General features: G+C 41.1%; 2 protein-coding genes across 4 annotated transcripts; one reads left to right on the forward strand and one right to left on the reverse strand.

Annotated features, from left to right (window-relative positions):
• Window positions 1-6190: 6190 nt before the first annotated feature.
• Window positions 6191-9271, forward strand: LOC108440068 (microseminoprotein, prostate associated). The gene is made up of 3 exons (XM_017718785.1): window positions 6191-6319; window positions 7469-7574; window positions 7839-9271. Exons 1-3 carry the CDS (start codon window positions 6223-6225, stop codon window positions 8005-8007), a joined length of 372 nt encoding a protein of 123 aa, XP_017574274.1. The 5' UTR covers window positions 6191-6222; the 3' UTR covers window positions 8008-9271.
• Window positions 9272-9286: 15 nt separating this feature from the next.
• rgp1 (GP1 homolog, RAB6A GEF complex partner 1) lies at window positions 9287-17939 on the reverse strand. 3 transcript variants are annotated; one of them, XM_017718784.2, is made up of 9 exons: window positions 17141-17656; window positions 16851-16966; window positions 14757-14890; window positions 13234-13317; window positions 12869-13018; window positions 12128-12274; window positions 11717-11844; window positions 11052-11229; window positions 9287-9907 (listed from the first exon to the last, which is right to left on the reverse strand). In XM_017718784.2, exons 2-9 carry the CDS (start codon window positions 16964-16966, stop codon window positions 9684-9686), a joined length of 1161 nt encoding a protein of 386 aa, XP_017574273.1. In that variant the 5' UTR covers window positions 17141-17656; the 3' UTR covers window positions 9287-9683. The 3 variants fall into 3 exon arrangements, with proteins under 3 accessions (XP_017574273.1, XP_017574271.1, XP_017574270.1); XM_017718782.2 differs by having other exon boundaries at window positions 9299-9907; window positions 17259-17656; XM_017718781.2 differs by lacking the exon at window positions 17141-17656 and adding an exon at window positions 17741-17939 and having other exon boundaries at window positions 9312-9907.
• Between the last annotated feature and the right edge of the window lie 752 nt (window positions 17940-18691).

Consider the following 18691-nt stretch of genomic DNA (forward strand, 5'->3'; position numbering starts at 1 on the left):
TTTCTGCATACTGCAGTTGATCACATATAGCTATGAGGCACAGAACTATGGTATTTTCAATGCTCACAGGTAAATTAAGCATAACTGGTAATTATGTTAAGTCAGCTGAATGAGGGGAGGAGAGAGGATCCCAGGACTCTGTGCTCTCTTGCATTCCTGGCCACGGATGGCTGTGGCACCACTGTGGATGAAACTTGCGATCTCACTGATGAACATGAATTTTTTTGACAATCTCTTTGTACTAGACCTTTAATCTTTGACCAGTTGCAGGGATAAACGTGTTTATTAAACTGTTTGACTTTAGAAATTACAACACAGTGTTCTCTCCATCATTGGCAGCAGCGAGAGCTTTACTCATGTTCAGTGTACACAGGCAATGAAAACACTGAGCCTGAAAAACCTCAAAGTGTCATCATCTTCCACTACTGCATACAAAATGTACTTTTTGCCTTTCTGTTTGAGGGCAGAGGAAGGACCAAGCAATAAAACCAGCAAAGAAACTCACTGTTCCTTCATTTAATTCACATTTACAAACAGTCTTGTTTTGGCCTGATCAGTGCCCAACTACAAGTGCGGAACTCTCTCTTCCCTGCTGTGGGTTGGCTTAACGTTATATAATACCAAGTGATGAGTCAGTCTCCACACCAGTGGAGCACCTCGCTCCATTACACGCTCCACTCAGTGTTAAAGAGCTGTTTAAGAGGACAAAGACAATTGCTCTTCCACTGAATGCTCCACGCACTCCCAGAAGGGGATCTGGTCTTTCTTCCTGATGCAAACGCACATTCCTGGGGCTTGATGCTGAGAGGACAGTGGGGTTCTCTGCACTGTAAAACATAATTTCACTAACTTCTTCTTTTTAGTTTACTTATTTGTAAAAAATAATAAATACAATTCTAGTAACAGTTACTATTTATTGTATAATACTGTTTAGATAAATCTAGATTAAGTCAGGGCAACCTCTCAGCAAGAAGGGCCTGGGTTTGATTCCCTGGCTGGGCAACCAGGGTCCTTTCTGTGTGGAGTTTGCATGTTCTCCTCGTGTCTGTGTGGGTTTTCTCCCACAGTCCAAAGACATGCAGTCAGGCCAATTGGATATGCTAAATTGCCCTTAGGTGTGAGTGAATGTGTATGTCTGTCTGTCTGCCCTGTGATGGACTGGTGACCTGTTCAGGGTGTATTCTGCCTTCTGCCCAATGACAGCTGAGATAAGCTCCGCAACCCAGAAGGAACAGCGGCTTAGAAGGTGAAGGTGTGTGTGTGTGTGTGTGTGTGTGTATGTAGATTAAGTCATACAGTCTGAAAAGTCACTGATACAGGAAGAACTGTGATTTATGAGAGTGCAAACATGAACTAATACTAACACTGCTAGCCTAAAGCTTTGCTTATTGCATGGCATGACTGTGGCCAACTAAGGACTTTAAAAAAGCAGATCAACTTAAGTTGTGTCTCCTTTAATAGCAGAGCAGCACTTTAATGAAAAATGGTTGAGCTATTCTAAGTTTCTAGAAGTCAAGCTTTCCAGTTGATCATGCTAAAAGTAGAAAATGAGCATCATGGTTTCCATTAGGATCAGTGCAATGATGTTGTGATACTGTTCTAGAGACAGATTTTAGGGACTGGATGGTTCTGTAGATCATTTTGAATAATAAGACATTTTCCCTTACATAACTGACATACACTATGTCATACTATCTTGGAAATGGTACATAGCACATCATCGCTGTGGAATCACAACTTCATATCTCCAAATATGTAATTTTACAGGAGAAGGGAAAAAAACTTCATTGTAAGTAATTCTGCACCATCATGAAAGGTGTAATGGGTCTGCCTTTTGGAGATATGGAAATTGGTTGTGACAGCAGTAATATGTAGACAGGTGACAAATGAAAGAGAAACTTGAATCAATTAGTGAAGAAACATAAGAAGATGACCTTTCAGACAGGAGTACTGCAAGTAATTAACATCATACGATGCCTTGGGTATGTATAGTACAAAATGCTGAACAGAAGCCTTGACCTTGATTTAGGATCAATGATTGAAAGAGGAAAGAGGGAAAAAAATCTAAATGACTTTAAAACAAGACACCTATTTTAAATCGAAGTACGAGAACTTTTTAGATCATGTACCAAACATGTTCAAACACAGATCTGGCTCAGAAACCATTTTGTTATGGTACTTTGTGGTGAAAGCTGAAAAGCCTTTCTTACAAAGGTAGGTAGTAGCAAAGGGCACCAAACATCTCACAGCCTTTAACGAGAGGGCTGGGCATTTACTGTCTTTTGATTAAGAAGTTCAGCAGTGAGAAATCAGTAGAAATTCTGACATCAAGGTCTCAACAGATGATAACTCAAGCAACTTCTGTTCAGCATGGATGAAATCCTGAGGTCCCTATGTATAACACAGTCAAACAATTAGAGAATTCCTTTCATTGTGATTCTCTATTGCAGTTCCTTTTAGGTACATTGTCTTGTTGTAAACACTGAGGAAGCCAAAGGGCGTTCACATTTACAGTTTTAAAAAAATTCTGAAAGATGAGGAAATCATTTGACTGTTCCTTTTATTGTGATTCTCCATTATAGTTCATTTTAAGTCTTAAGGATTAGATTTATTCTATTTCTGAGAGAAAGTATATAATGTATATTGTTGCTGCAATAGGGGAGTATAGTATATAGTAAAAGTTTTTAAAATCTACTGTCCTGTTCTATGCCCAGTGGAAGCCTATGTGAGTCATTTTTGAGTCTTTCTTCTCATGCACTCCTAAAAAAATCTGGATAAAAAACTGGATAAACATGTTTTTAAGGAAACCATTCCTTTAATTTTGAGTTCCTTTTCGGTTTTTGGGCTTAGATTTATTCAGTGTGTCCAAAAAACAGCTTCCTAATGTGAAGGTGAAGGAGTACGTGTAACAGTCATGAGGCTGGAGTTCCTCAGAGGAAGAGTGCAGGAGCTGAGGGGCAGCGGTGAGTCACTCTGTCCGGACTGCGGCGCGTGGCCCAGTCACTGAGTAGCAGCACCACAGGCCTGACACAGCAAGAAGCTTTCAACACCTCTCAAACTACTGTGGGGGTGACAGGGGCATGAATGCTCCAAACAAAGAATTGTGGGGCCCCTGGGTCTCCTCAGAAAAGGCTGTTTTCTCCTATCGCAATTTTTTCCACCTTGATAGCGAAGGAGATGAGAGATGAGCTAATGTGAGGGTGAGTATGTAATGTTTGGTTCTGGCTCAAAGAGCATTACCTTCCTAGCGTTCATGACACTCCTTCTCGTTACACACACACTCGCAAACCACGTCTCACATACTCTCTCCTCAGTACACAAACACACGCATACACAAACGCATCACACTCAACACGTAACTCAAATACAAAGATCTTTAATGAGGAAAAAAGTGCTGTTCAAGGACATTACATCTTCCTTTCCCCACTTGACAGACAAAAACACATACACACCTACCAACATCTACCACACTCAACAAATGTTTGTCCTTTTTTGTATGCTTCTTTTTTACTGTTAATTTTTTTAATTAAGCCAAAAAATATCAGAAAAGTAGGGGTGGGCGATATGAACAGAAATACAGTCTTTTCCCCTATGCATGTTTTTTTTTTTACCTGATTTTCTCCCCAATTTTCTCGTTTCCAATTCCACCCACTACTTAGGACTCCCCCAATCACTTGATACTACCACCGCTAGGAGGGTGAAGGCTAGCACAGGCTTCCTCCGAGATCTGTGAAACTAGCCAACGCTTCTTTTCAAACTGCCGCTCACGCAACGTCACGGGACAGCTGAACTCGGAGGAAAGCGCCAAGCATCAGAAAGCACCATGCAACCTAGAAATAAGTTACGTCAGCTAACAGACGCCTGCACTGACTAGCATCGCGTTGAGTGATGGGGGGTGAAGGGGGGCCATTCTACCCACCCAGAGAGAGCGAGGCCAATTATGCTCTCTTGGACTCCTGGCTGCGGATGGCTATAGCATCACCAGGGATCGAACTCATGATCTCCTGATAATAGGACCAACGCTTAGACGGTTGCATCCCTCAGGAGCCCTCTATGTATATGTTTATATCACTATATTAAAAAAAAAAAACCAAAAAGAAACCAGTGTTCTTAGCTTATTTTTATGGGTTTATGTGTTTTAGCCAAAAGGGGCCAACTGTTTGAATGAGTTTATAAGAATAATTTAATCAGTTCAAATCTAATGTTTATTTGTCTTGCGGTTTGGGCTGGATGTGGTTCCTTTTTGGGGCTCATCATTATATCCACAATATGATAAATTCCAAACTCAGGAACCTTCAGGCTGTCAAAGAAGGTCTAATAATTTGTAGAAAAACAAAGATTTTAGATTATTTGTATTTAAAATATTCAGTACACTGTATTTAAACCCCACGAGTAGTGCAGTAATGCTTTTATTTCATTGCTAGGTTTGGGCTTGAAAATCTTGAAACACTCAATGGAAAATTGCCCAACCAGGATTTTTTTCCCCCTAGTGGTATCCAGGTAGATACAGCCATGAGCACATTCCATTTGTTTAGGCCTTCAGGGGCTAAACAGAAGCCCTTACACTTATGAAGGCTTTAGAAGCTTGTAATTTACATTAATGCTGCATTACAGCAGTGAAATACCAACTATCTGACTGCACAGATGATGAAGCTGTATTTACAATTGGGAATCTTAGGACAGTAGCAAATACAAGTTTAAAAGATGTATAACAGGTGTGTAACAAAACCTTTCAGCTTTTCCACCAGTAAGAAGTAGTAAACCTGCAAACAAGCAGAGAACACCTGACTACACTTCTTTAATCAGTCAGTCTTAACAATCGAACAGCTGATCATGTGAGCTCCTGTTTTGCTGCAAAAAAAAAACTTTGTGGATATGATTAAACACCCCTGGTGTATAATATGGAGTGACCAAAAAGTGTTCATATACACCAGCGTTAGTTTAGCACTAACTCATTACCAAAAATCTCATAGCACTGGTGGGTTTTCAGGCTGTTATAGTCATGGTTTGCCTCTGGAAGTCCATATCATGAGACATACAGGAGACAAACATACTGATATTCACTTCTGTATTTTAGTCCTCCCCCCACTCCTGGAAAGGTATCGTTACCATACAATGACTATCTGCTATTAGTTTGTGTGTATTTAGCTTTAAAAAAGTATCTTTCTTGGTATGAAGAGCAGGTTCCGCCTAAGTATTAATAAACATGTCAATGAAAATCATTTTGTGGCAAACAGAATTAAACATCTGAAAGTCCTGATGGCTAATAAGTGCTGCCAATACAAAAGGGATAAAATGTGCTGGATATGGCTTTATTACAAGGTGGTGATTTTCCTAATTGTTGTTTCAGGTTTTTAAACAGGCTTGTTTATTAAAAACATGTTAAAAAGCTAGGTGTCCCCAAACGTTTGATGAGAGGTGCGTATACATCCACATAAAGACACACCTGCAGCAGTGGTGCAATAAAAGTCTAATTCTTGTTTTATGGGCTTCCCCTTTCCCAAACATCCACCAAAGCCTCAGCTGGACCTGGCCCATTTGAGGTCACTAAGTTGAAACACATCCATTACATCATCATTATGAGCTAAGTCCAAGCAAGCAGATGAAGGTCAGTGCATCCAGAAGGCCTCTGGCCATGAAAGGAGCCCGTCTGTTTGTATGCATGAGGAGCACCTAGTAACCGCTGGGAACAGTAGCACCTGTCTGCTGATGCTGTTGATGTGGAGTTGACCACCCTCAGGAGCAACGTTCAACGATACTGAATCATCATGGTTTGACCCATCAGGTGACAAGTATATTAGGTGTTAATGCACCAGTAACACTGATGTAATGGCCTAGGATGTGTAAAAGGATGGTCGTCAGTGGCCATCCCTTCTTCTCTCCTTCAGTCTCACCTCTCTCCTTGTTCTCACCTCTCCCTCCTTTCCCTCGCTCTTAGTCATCTTAGAATGTGTCAGTATTTCTATCGTTTTTCGAGGTCATGCCCAGTGGAGCGAAGAATGGCAATCTCCGGAGAAACAGATCGAATGGTGCCAAGCCACAGCCTTTTTCCTCCACAACCCCCCCCAAACCAAAACCCACACCAACCTGCCCCCCCCCCCTTTGAGCTGGGGGCAAAGCCCTCCCCACACCCTTGGCTTATAAAAGTCTGGGGGGTATATATGGAGGCGCAAAGACGGAGAGAGGGATTCAGAGAACGAGTGATAGAGGAAGAGAGAAGAGATGGCAGGACAGCAAACAATGATGATAGTCTTGATTGGCATCTCACTCTGGGCCATTTGTTCAGCAGCTCCAACAGAATGCCACTTCAACTCGCAAGGTGAGATGAACTTCTTCAGGCACCATACACAGAAATAATATATATGATATCCTCCAGGGTGGGGGCTTCAAACTCTGGTCCTCTAGGGTTTTAGTCCAGCATAGGTTGATCATTTCTCTGCTCTTAACCTGGTAACTAACTGCTGAATTGAATCAGGTGTACTTCTCCAAACTTACTGTAAACCAAGTCCCTCCAAGAACAGAGCTCGACACCCCTGCTCTAGAGGAGCATTACATCTTTCCATGTTTCATTGTGAATTCCATCATTTTTGCTGCTTATAACTATCACTCCAACATAAATCTCACAGAATGCAACCTCACCAGAATGCAACCTAGAAAGCACTCTACTGGTGCTGACCGAAGCATCTATAGGTACAGGGTGATTCAAAAAGTTTTATCTAATTTCAAAGGAACATTTTTTACAACTGTGAGGCGCCTAGGAACCAATCACATACCAACTGAAAGAGGGTGTCATAAAATTTCTGATTGCCACTGGAAGATGGCTACCTTCAGTCTGCGAGGAGATGATGACCACTGAGCAGAAAGTGTTTTGTGTTGTCCACTCAAAACATGCTCAATCGAGTGTGGGATGAATTTAACTATCTATGAATTTGACTAACTATGATGTTGTCCATATAGCTGGATGAGGTCATATTGAGCACTTTTTACATAATTTTACATAAAAGGTTATGGTCACTTAAACCTTGTACTGCATTGTTCTGTAATCATTTACAAGTGAAAGAAGTCATTTTGAAATTGGATGAATCTTTTTGAATCACCCTGTATGTTATTTGCTTCATCCCTCAACAATAATAGCAATTTCCATGAATGATTCTCCTCTTATACAAAGTAGGGGTTCTAGGGAAACAATGTGCTGTAACAATGCAGCATCAATGGAGAGGTTAACAACACTGGGGGGCAATCTGGGGTAGCTAAAGATGCTAAACAACACTGAGGGACAATTTGGGATAGATAAAGATGCTAACAGCACCGAGGGACAGTTTGACGTGGTTGAGGCCAACAGCACTATGAGGCAATGCCAGTTTAATAAAGGAGACTAACATAGACTTGGATGCTACAAAGTGTGTGCTGAAAGAGGCTTTTTCAGAGGGGTCTGTTAAAGGCCTGCTTTTCTGCTCCCTCTCCACAGCTTTGTGTGAATACGAGGGGAGGCACTACTCTATGGGAGAGACGTGGATGGAGGGCTGTCTGCAGTGCACCTGTCTGCACCCTGTCGGGGTGGGATGCTGTGAAACGTTAGTGACCATTCTTTCTCCATTGGGGGTATTTCAGGCTTAACACTGCGAAGACAGCCACCACGTGAATGTTAAGATATCAGCTCCCTGTCACCTTTCATTCTTTGTTACTGTAAAACTGTAAATACATACATCTTGTACCTGCAACTGATTTTCAGCACTGAAAACGGTTGTGTAGATGTCACTGTGTGTTTAGATTAATCCCTCCTCTCTTAAATGTTGAAACAGCTCATCTTCACAAAATCTCTTCTCCTCCATCCTCAGCGTGCACCCACCTGTGGACTTTCCGCCATGGTGCCAGGTGCGTGTTGAATCTCCAACCTGCAAGGTGACCCTGGTTTTGGCCTCTGACCCGCGGCTGCCCTGCATTCCCGGAGAGGGGAACAGCGTGGACCCCAGCCACGGAGCCATGAACATGAAGCTAGCAGGGTAACAAGGCAGCAGAACCATCACTACAATCAACTAAACAGAACGTCTGGGTGTCTGAGCTGGCGGCCTGCCTCACCTCTAGCGTCTATAATAATGCTGCATTAACACTTATTTGCGTTTTATCACTTTGAAAGTTAGCGACAGTTGTTTGCTCATGTGTGTGTGTGTTTTGTGAAGCGCTCATTAGCGCCCCCTGTACTGCTTTTCTATCTCTCCTGGCTGTGTAGGTTCTCTCCAGCAGCGATTAGAAACGGCGCAGGGAACAAAAACAATGTTTTACACAGAATGTAATAGGAAACAGAACCCAAATGGAGTGAAAAGCTAATGTGGTAACAGGTAATTAAAGTTATTATTTGTACATGCAATAAGATAAGAAATACAACATTGCAGGTTCATTCTCAGCTGAAAGTAGGGAAGTCCAGACAGGCCATGAGCTAGTTATGTTTTGCTGGACTGTTATCTTGAAATAACAAAAAAACCCAAAAACAAACAAACAAACAAAAAAATCAGCTGGTTAAACTGGTTAACATAAAACACCATCTTAGCTTGTTTACCAGCATGTTTTCTTTTGATAGTTTAACTTGTGTACCACTATGATCAGCTTGACCAATCTGGTCGACTAACATGACCAGTTTCACTAAGCTGGCCTACCAGCTTTACCAGCATCAATCATGTTTTTGCCTCCTCCAGTTGGTCAACCACCATATTGGAGCAGAAAGAATCCAGCTGATAACCTTGAAACACCAGCTTGGAACATCTGAAACCAGCTACCAACAAAAGCAGGTCTTAGCATAACCTTTAACACAGGTAACAAAAATAACATAATTAACTGGCTACTTTAAAATAAGGTTTTCACCCAGAACAATTGAACCTGTTTTCCAGTTACATCCTATGAAAAAAATATTGTTCATTTTCATGCCATATTAACTGCTCCTAATCCCTGTACGCCAGAGCATATCCATCAAGTAAAATAAAGATCACCCAAACACTTATTATATAAAGATAATATCAAAAGCAAATCTTTAAAAAAATCAGCATGTATACCCTGTAAACTCTACTTAAAGAATATTTGCTTTCCAGGAATTGGATCCTTTATTACATTGTTCTTAACAAACTGAGTTCATATTTTATCAACATATACAGCTTAGATGTAGCTTTCATATATCACCTCATGCACTATTGTAAATAAGCAGCTTGGCACTTGTCATATGTGTATTTGTTTCTTGTGTACTTTACCACATTTATCTGAATAAAACATGGGAAAATGACAGATTTCTTAGTCCTTTGAGGGAAAGTAACTTGCATTTCTCTGATTCCTCCATGTTTATTTGCCAAGAACACTTTCTTTAGAGACACTCTGTACATTGATGGCTCTCGTCACACATAAACATACATAAGTATTTTCATAAAAGATCAACAGGCAAGATGTTATGTAAAATGATATAGATTAGCACACAAAGGCTGAAAAATACAATAAATATGGAAAAAAGGTCTTGGGTTGGTCATGTCTGAAATATTAAAAATGTTCAGCACAGGTTGACAAATACATATATGTACGTATTCATTGCACTACAAAAGATAAAAACAAATAAAAGACCATAAACAAGACAATGCTGACTTTTGATCTGGAATACCAGATGATCAAGAGTCTCACACACACACACACACACACACACGCACTCAGATATTGATGCTGTTGGTCCCTGTAAATTGTGAAACATATGAAGCTAGAGCCGGATTGGTGGGCAGCACTTTGATTGGCAGGTCCCAACTGAAGGTATCTACGTCCACCTGCTCTGCCCCAGTCCATACCGTAACTTCTGATTGGTTCTGAAGAACAGTCGGCAACTCCACCGGTTCTCGTGCTGTGACAAACTCAAAATGTAGACGCCATCTTAGAGTCACTAAAAAGAGAAAAAGACAAAGATTCTTTATGTGGTTCTTATTATGCAGACATCATACCCAGCATGCAGAACAGCAACTCAACAAGATAGTGTTTGTGTCTGACATACTGTACAACGACTTTAGCAGTTCACCAAGTACACCTACAGTACTGTGCAAAAAGAAATGAAAGTCCACCCTTCATTTCTTTCTTTTCCAGTGAAAATGCCCAATTTTTTCATCAAGTAATATTTCTGGGATGTTTAGATATTAATAATCTACTTGTATAAAGAAAGGGAAATCAAAGTTAAATGTTTAGAGAAAAAAAACAGGAGTTGCCAATACAGAAAGCAGGACTCAACAAGTCTGCAAGAGCTGGTCAAAGCAAGAAGCTGTTGCTAAGAAAAGGAAATGGAACAAAAGAGAAAATCAAACAAAGAAGCTGCTTTTGTTCTCAGAACAATGCACTGGCCAACCCATATTGAACACCTCAACATCAAATATGTTTGGGATTACTTGGATTGTGAGAAGCAGAAAATACAACAGGTGGACACATTATATAATGAAAAAAAAAAGATGTTTTGCTAATGAGGCTCGTCATTTTCTGTTAAATAGGTTTTTAGCTTCTTCCACCTGATGCAGAAAAAATGAATAATTTGTACCTAATGGCCATTTTAACTGGGAATTAATTTTATAAAGAACTGTCTCTGACATTTGTACAGTATTGCAGGTTTGCACTTTGTAGGTTTTGCAGTTTATCAACTACACTTTTCCCTGTCCATTAAGGGAAAGGATGGTTGACCATTATCAGCAGAGCATGGTAGTGGCATGTTAGTGTCTGCGTTGGTGGACATATCTATAATAAACGGGCAACTCAACGTATATGCTGATCTAAGACAAGCTATCTTTCTGATAATCATATGACCAACTAATGACCTATGCCCAATTTACTGTATAATGTATAACATGAAAGGAGCAAGGCAGACCAACAACCTCTGCAAAGTTCACATTAAGCAAGAACTACTTCAGTTGTTTAGTCACTGGCATAATTTAGGTCAGCAAAACAACATAATCTGCTAATCGCAGAGCCCATAAACTGATTACTGGAGACACAGCCATTTAATGGCCGGATAACTGAAAGAGAGCATGGTGTCAAGGTGAACTGACCGATGTCAGTGCTGAAACCAGGTGTCACATTGAGGGGGATGGGCAGGGAGAAGTGGCTGGAAGCCGTGTGGAGGCAGGACTCCAGGTGCCGCCCATGACCTGTAACGCTAACTGCTTGACCCGGCCGCCGCTGGTACTGTTCGTGGACCTCCTCCTCACTCTGGAGACTCACTGAATACTGATGTCATACATAACACACAAAACATTAGTGAATCACTATAGGTACGCAAAAAAAAATACACACACACACACACACACACACACACACACACACACAAAACTCACACCTGTTCAATCATACATTATCCTTATTCCATAAATGACCAAGAGTACAAGTCTAGAGCTACTTGATTTTACTTTCTGTAAGCCACTGAAGAAAAGGCAGTTTCTCTGAAAGCATCTGAGGCAGCATTAATCAAGCTCATTGGAAAGGAATCATAGAAAGACTACATCCACCATCAGATAATACATTGACTGAATGCATTCATTTAATCCCATTTTTCTAGGCTAACACCTAACTGATGTCCCACTTTAAGTGGTTTTGAACACCACTGCTACTCACCACATGTGAATTACTAGAAATATAGTGCTTTGAAGGAAATTCTCCATGGTACTAAATAAAATAAAAAAGGTTAAAGGAACAAAGGTTTCTGTTTAGTTTGTACCTGTAAACATGGGATATCTCCTTCTGAGAAAGTAAATGTTCCAATAATATCCTCTCCTAGTCTGTAAACAGTCTTAAAAATACAGAACTTGGCCACCTTCCCTCTCATGTTTGTAATATTAAACAAATCTGTGGAAAAACACAAAGGAAACCTAAATTATTTTCCCAGACAAAATAAATTCACTCTCTAACATGGCAATGACTTCTGATAAGCATGGAGAGATATGTGGGAAAAATACTCACGAAAGAAAACAAATAAAAAAAAAAAAAAACACTGATACTGATAACAACTGAACATGTAACAATGATATTCATGAAAGGAAACGGAACAAAACACTGACACTGAAAGCAAAGAAAAAGCAAGAATGATTGCAGATGTACATACAGGAAGGACAGGGACAATCACACTTACGTGGATAGCGGCGTGATGTGGTGATCATCAGCATGTCCAGTGCTCGCTCCAGTGTTCTTGTGTCTCTTCTCCCTCCTTCCTCTTCCTCCAGGAAAGGGTTTGAAGGGGCTACTTCCTCATCCTGTGGGAAGGGAGGCTCTGGCATCCCTATAACACACACACACACACACACACACACACACACACACACACACAAAATGACTATTTTGCCAGCACTGGTAAATAATCCACTACTAAAAGTGGAAAAAATTGCTTCTAAATGAAGACCTAATCATGCAATCGCTGTGGTGAGGTTGTCTCAATAATTGGGATTAAGCAAGTAATAAAATATGTAATATTACACATTTCAAGTTTACATACCCATCAATTCTACATGGATAAGCCTAAACATTATGACCACATTCTGAATGTGCCTTTGATCTTCTGCGTGCTGCTAAAACAGCTCAAACTTACCAAGGCACAGACACTACAAACCCTTTGAAAGAGCCCTGTGGTATCTGGCACCAAGATGTTTGCATCAGATATTTTATGATGGTAACACATCCTTGAGCATGCAGAAGGAGCTATATAAATAAAAGTAATGATAAGAATTACTTTAAAGCAATCCACATGCTTTCTTGAGTGGACAATGCCCTATTATAAGCAGCAAAGAGAAGGAGGCCTTATGCTCAAAGTACTGATGGTGCAACTGTAGTACTGCAGATTAGTGAATAGCCTGTAGCAACTACACATAAAACCTACCATGCAACACAAGAACTCTGAAGGGAACACGGAGCAGCTTGATAGGAGAATTTACTCTTTGGCAGCCAATTGTCAACTTGTAGACATATTTTACTGCCTGACCACGAAAACTAGGAGGGCCATCCGTGGGTACAAGCTCACTGTAAGAGTCTGTATGGAAGGGGGTGAGGAAGAGAGAAATACATTTTATTCAGAATTACAATGGGATTTCTTTAAGACATCACTTGATGTATTTCTTGCAGATCAGGTAAAATATTGCCACATTAAGAAAAAAATAGTAACAAAGAAATAAAAACAGGATATCTGAAAATACAAACATAAAATAAGTTGTCAAGTTTTATGAGCAAATTTAAAGAGTTGTTTACAGGTTTTGCTTTCGCCAGGGTCAAGCCGCAGGTCACAGAACAGGATCTTTGGTGGGGTGTCTAGCATGCACTGCCCTCGTTCCCCTAGCCAAGAGGAGCGTAAAAAGTTAAAACAAGCAAAGGAAAGGAAAAAAAAACAAAACAAAACACAAAGCACATTCAAACCTGACAGCCCAACTGTGTCACACGCTGCAAATTAGGCCTTCAATAATTCTGAAATCAGAGCTTACTTATGAATGGAGCTCTTAACAAATTTAAAATTGCAAGCTGTTCTTCTGTGAATTATAAGACTAATGATTTTCCAATCCTAACTCGAGCTCAGTCCAATCTAATCCTTATCACATGCATATACAAAGCTCCTAGTAACTGGACTTTTAAACTGATCTCAGACTCATGTTCACATTCAGGCCCAGATTAGAGAAAGGGCAAGATAATTCTATTTTAGTGTGAAAATAGGAAAAAGTATGAAAAAAAAAAAAAAAGTATAGCCTCCTATCTATAAACACCATTAAAGCAGCATCCTATGGATTTCCATTGGAAAAAAAGGGACAGCAGCAAATAAACTGAGAATGTGAGTCTAAATTAAAGATGAATGAATGATTTAGAAAGCATCAAATATGTTGCAGGAAATACTGGAATATACCTACATTATATAACATTAACCCAAAATGGCAAATGTGGAAACTAGAGCAAGTTATTGGATGGCTAATACTTCTGCCACAGTCATATGATGTTTAGCTGTATGACTGCGTTGTGAGTAGTTTCCATAACTGACTGTCAGATGGAAAATGTTGATCTCAGTGTGCGTCTGTCTTCATAAATCTTCTGAGAGTAGAAGTGCTGTGTTGAGATTGGGTGTGATAGGAGTCAATAATTAAGACGGCTATATTTCAAGTTGAATCTGCGCTGGCATTTCCCACATTCAGGAACTTTTAACCCTTTGATGTACATGTTCTAATTTTCAGAAACAGGTCCTGCAGTGTCAGTGGTTTTTGAGCATTTGAGCAAATTCCATTACAGAAAATTATTATACTCTAGACGCAAAGAGGCAACTTAATGACACAGTATCAGTGATATCTTACAAATTCACTGCACAAAAAAAAAACAAGAAGCAAAAAGGACAGACAATAAGTACCACCTTAGAATGATACAGAAGTGAAACTAAAGCTGATGCCAAATTTGCAAGTGTTATGGTTGTTGTCCTTTGACAACTGTTCTTTCTCCTTGATGCTGTTCCTTTCTAGTGTTAGAATGCAGAGTTTAGTGTTCATGGAAAATATATAATGAATGTAATAAACTGGTGTACTGTAATCAAAGCACAGTTAAGAGTTTTCAGACCAAAACTTGTTAATTGTTAAAAATGTTACAGTCCATTGTTTCACCATTACTGGAACATTTATTTTCAAATAACACAAGGTCACATATTCATGAGAGAACACTGTGGGGAGTAGCTACCATGTGTTGATAAGCCTTAATCTTATCTTCAAAAACGATACAGAGAAATTTCTCTGCATAGACCTTACCTCTGCTGGGGATGAGCACAGTGTCGCTCTCTGCTTGTACATCCTGCTTGGTACCTTGACTTGGTAGAGCCACACGGCTCTCACTAGCATGGAACTGGCAGTGGATCTGAGCACTGGCCCACGCAAGCATCTCGCTGAGAATAAGGGGGGAATAACAAGCAGCAAAGAGATTTTCCACATAGCATGCACACAGAGCACCATAAGATATGTTTACAAACAATACATGGTACAGATAATGTTCATTTTGGGCTGTGCTGATCAAAACAATTAAGACCACTTATTTTTGCTCCTCCTTATTATATCCTACTATACTGATACGTAAACAGAGCTATTTGATAGGCACCGTTTCCCAGCTCTGAACCTGGAGTCCCCATGCCCTGCACATTTTTATTTTTTCTGATTTTAACACAACCACTTTTACTCACTAAGGGGTTGTTAATGAACTGGGCTGGGTATACCCAAAAAAATCTTGGTACAAAGATGATTCTTAAATGGTGGAGTGAGTATCACACTGAACACTCTCTCTACCAGTTAAGATGATCTTAATGCTAACATGGTTTTGGGAAACTGGGCTCAGATTAGTTGGATTAGATGTGTTGGGAGCAGGGAACACACTAAAATGTGCAGAGCAGTGGGCCTCCAGAAACATTGCTGTAGGCTATATGGCCAAATAAAGTCATTGTCACTAAATTAGAGCTTTACACTGTGTTACATCACTTTTCCTTTTAGAAACACTTAATGATAGTTTGGGGACTGAAGATACAAACTGATTTAGTTTTGAAAGTATATTTTTTGACATTCTTCTGTTATACAAGTCTTCAGCTTTTTGGAACATGTAGCATAAACCAATTCAGAATGACCTTTGTGTTTGAGGAATGTAATGTCCTGAAGCAGGGTCTTATGGGCAATCTACCATTTTATTAGGGTATGTCAGTCTAAGATGGTTAGCATAGTTAAATGAATCTTTCCCAACATCTTTCCTTAATTTTTGTAGGCCACATGGACTCAGTACATACATTGGCAGAGCTTACAAGTAAGTGAATTTACATGGCTACCAGATCACAGCTCTGAGCAACATCCAAGAAAGCAGGTAAGAAAGAAAGTTTCATGAAACCTGTGCAGATGCAGCCCTAGACAAACAGCATATAGAAAGCATCATATTAAGTGTGCCAAAAAAAACAAACAACTAATTTTACATTCCACCTGTAACTGAATATCAAATTGTGAATTTGTGAACACACTTGGTATCAGCAATAACTAGAACATAAAGAGGTGCAGCGAACTATTCACAAATTCACTAGATTTGTATCATTAGCTCAAATGTTTGACATTTGTCTGTTTATCTTAAATATTCGCTAACTAGCTAGAGTAGCAGTGTTTGCTAAAATACCACTTACAGTGGAATAAGCAAATGGGTCAGTAAAACAGGTCAGTGACAAAGAAATATGCCAGTGGTTGAGTGAATATGCCAAATGAGATAAAAACATCTGTATCTGAGTGACATTTGCCAGTAACTGACCTAAATATGGCAATGGCTGAGCAGAATATCCACTTTTAAACTACATGGGCTTAAAGTGTCTTGATCTGCAATTTCCCTCTGGGATCAATAAATGATTCTAATTCTGATTCTGATAGTTCTAAAAAAAACTTAATAAATAAATAAACAAAATTACAACACGTTTATATGGATCCACCCTGACAATAAGGCCAATTTTATATATGCCTCATAGTTTGGCTAATTTGATTAATCTTCAGGTATTACATGTCTGAAAAACCACAAACTTCAAATCTTGCAGTCTGCGTGAGTACTTGTAGCATGTAAAACATGATCAAACCCTGCTGATATGGTAGAATAATGATGTCTAGCACCCTACAGCAGCGGTTCTCCCACTGATCTGATCCTTAGACCCCCCAGACAGTCCACTTTTTTTTTTGCTCTCTCCCAACTCACAACACCTGGGGATAAAACAGAAATGTGGACAATGTATTGGGGGGCTCTGCTGACCAGTTTGAGAACCACCGCTCAACAGGGACCCTAAATAACAGTGAGACGTTATCACGTTATATACGACGTACAGGGAAAGGTCTCTTTACCTGCTTGCGCTAGTAGAGAGGTGGGACATGGGATTGGTGAAGGTGATGAGACACTCTAAAACCTCTCCAGCCAGAAACACAGGGCCCCGTGCCATGGAGGCCACGACCTCAATCATCTGAGAGGGGGAAAGTAAGACGGACAAAGAATCAGGAATAATTTCACTTACAGGCGTTTCGTCACTGCGCCTACGCTGAAGCTCCATATACTTCTGCTGTACTACCGCATAGCCATGCACACGTGACAGAAACATGGATAAGATGTTTTAATAGCTCGCGGACATCTGACCTACCCTGGGCCTACAGCACAGAAACCTCTGAGAAAACAGAGTTAGAAAACTAGAGAAGTCAGCCAGCAACTCCGCCGCGCCGAAAACACGATAACAACTGCCGCTGCGACGTGTAAAGTACCTTGGCCTTGGTAACAGCTGAAATTCACCAGCTGTCACGCTCAACTGCCGCCGTTTTACGCCTAAAAACCGAGAACCCAAACACCAGCTCGCCCGGCGGAGACACCGCAGCGCCTCAAAAACAAAACAGGCGGAGGGCGAATTTAACGTGTCCAACCAAACCGCCTCCCTGGACCCCTCTAATCCGGCACAACGGCGAAACTGCCTGCTACACACAGACAACACGCTGCATGTCCAATCGACCCGAACTAGCCTAACTGCTCGATCTACAACGCTATATTGTGTGTGTATATATATATTTGCACAACATCTAAAGACGTGTATATTAAAAAAACAAAAAAACAACGCGAACTCCGGTAAACATCACTGCTGGCCAACAGGGATGGCGCCGTGGCACATGTGACGCAATGGCAAGTCGAAACCAAAGGAAAAGGGGTGAGGCGGCTCGCCTGTTTATCAATCAGCAGCGTGTGCTTAACTTACCTGCCTCTGTTCTCGAGCAGTCTCAATCCCACAGTGTGTCTCAAAAAACATATAAGCCGTAATCATTAGATCAAAAGCATTTTAAAATCTAATAAAGCGCGAGTGTTGCTCTGCACGGTCCGCCCTCTCCGCGCGCTCGCGTTGGTGTAACCCGTGTTTAACTTCGCCGTGCAGATGCGTCCGTGTTTGCAGCACGGCTCGTTATGCGCGAGCAGCCGGGTTACAGCCCCGCTTTCCCAGGGGACCACGCTCGTGTTTTCCTCCTAGACAGCGGCCTTCTCCCGTGACGAGACTGCGCGGCAGCGTGTTAACGTTAAATTAGCTGCAAAACCCGGAGCGCTGAGTGGAGCGGCGTCCTTTACCAGCGCATCCTTTCTACGTGTTCGCTGATGAGCAGAAGGGATGGCAGACTCGAGTGGCATAACAACCACCCGGGAGTGAAGAATTACCCGTCCCGGCCAGCGCGAAGGAGATCTGGAAGATGTCATCGTGGCTGGGCTGAGGCTGACCTGGCTTGAGAATTCAGTAACGTTAATTACATTGGAGCGCGGATCTGGGCCAGTTGGACCGGAGGGAGGGTTAGCTGTGCTGCGCTGCGCTGCGCTGTGCTGTGCTGTGCTGAGCTGTGCCACTGATGGCTGCACCTCGCCGTCTTATTTGCCAGTGCAGCTCTGAGCTGCTAGCTACGACTCTCACTTCGTATTTTAATAGCTTTGGTAATGTGTAAGGATCACTTAAAACCTAGTTGTGTCGTGTAGGTTCTGTTTACATCTCCACCCATGGTTACTGTTAGCATCTAGCTTAAGCTTAACCAGACGTTAACACAGCTGACTCGCGCTGCGCCTGGCGACATGCAGACTAGCCGGTACAGTGTAGGACAGTCCTTACCACATCAAGGCTCTGATGCAGGTTATATGGTTTAATGGGGCTATAAAAGCACGGGCGCACTGA

Source organism: Pygocentrus nattereri, chromosome 2 (assembly GCF_015220715.1).
Source record: "Pygocentrus nattereri isolate fPygNat1 chromosome 2, fPygNat1.pri, whole genome shotgun sequence".
NCBI lineage: Eukaryota > Metazoa > Chordata > Actinopteri > Characiformes > Serrasalmidae > Pygocentrus > Pygocentrus nattereri.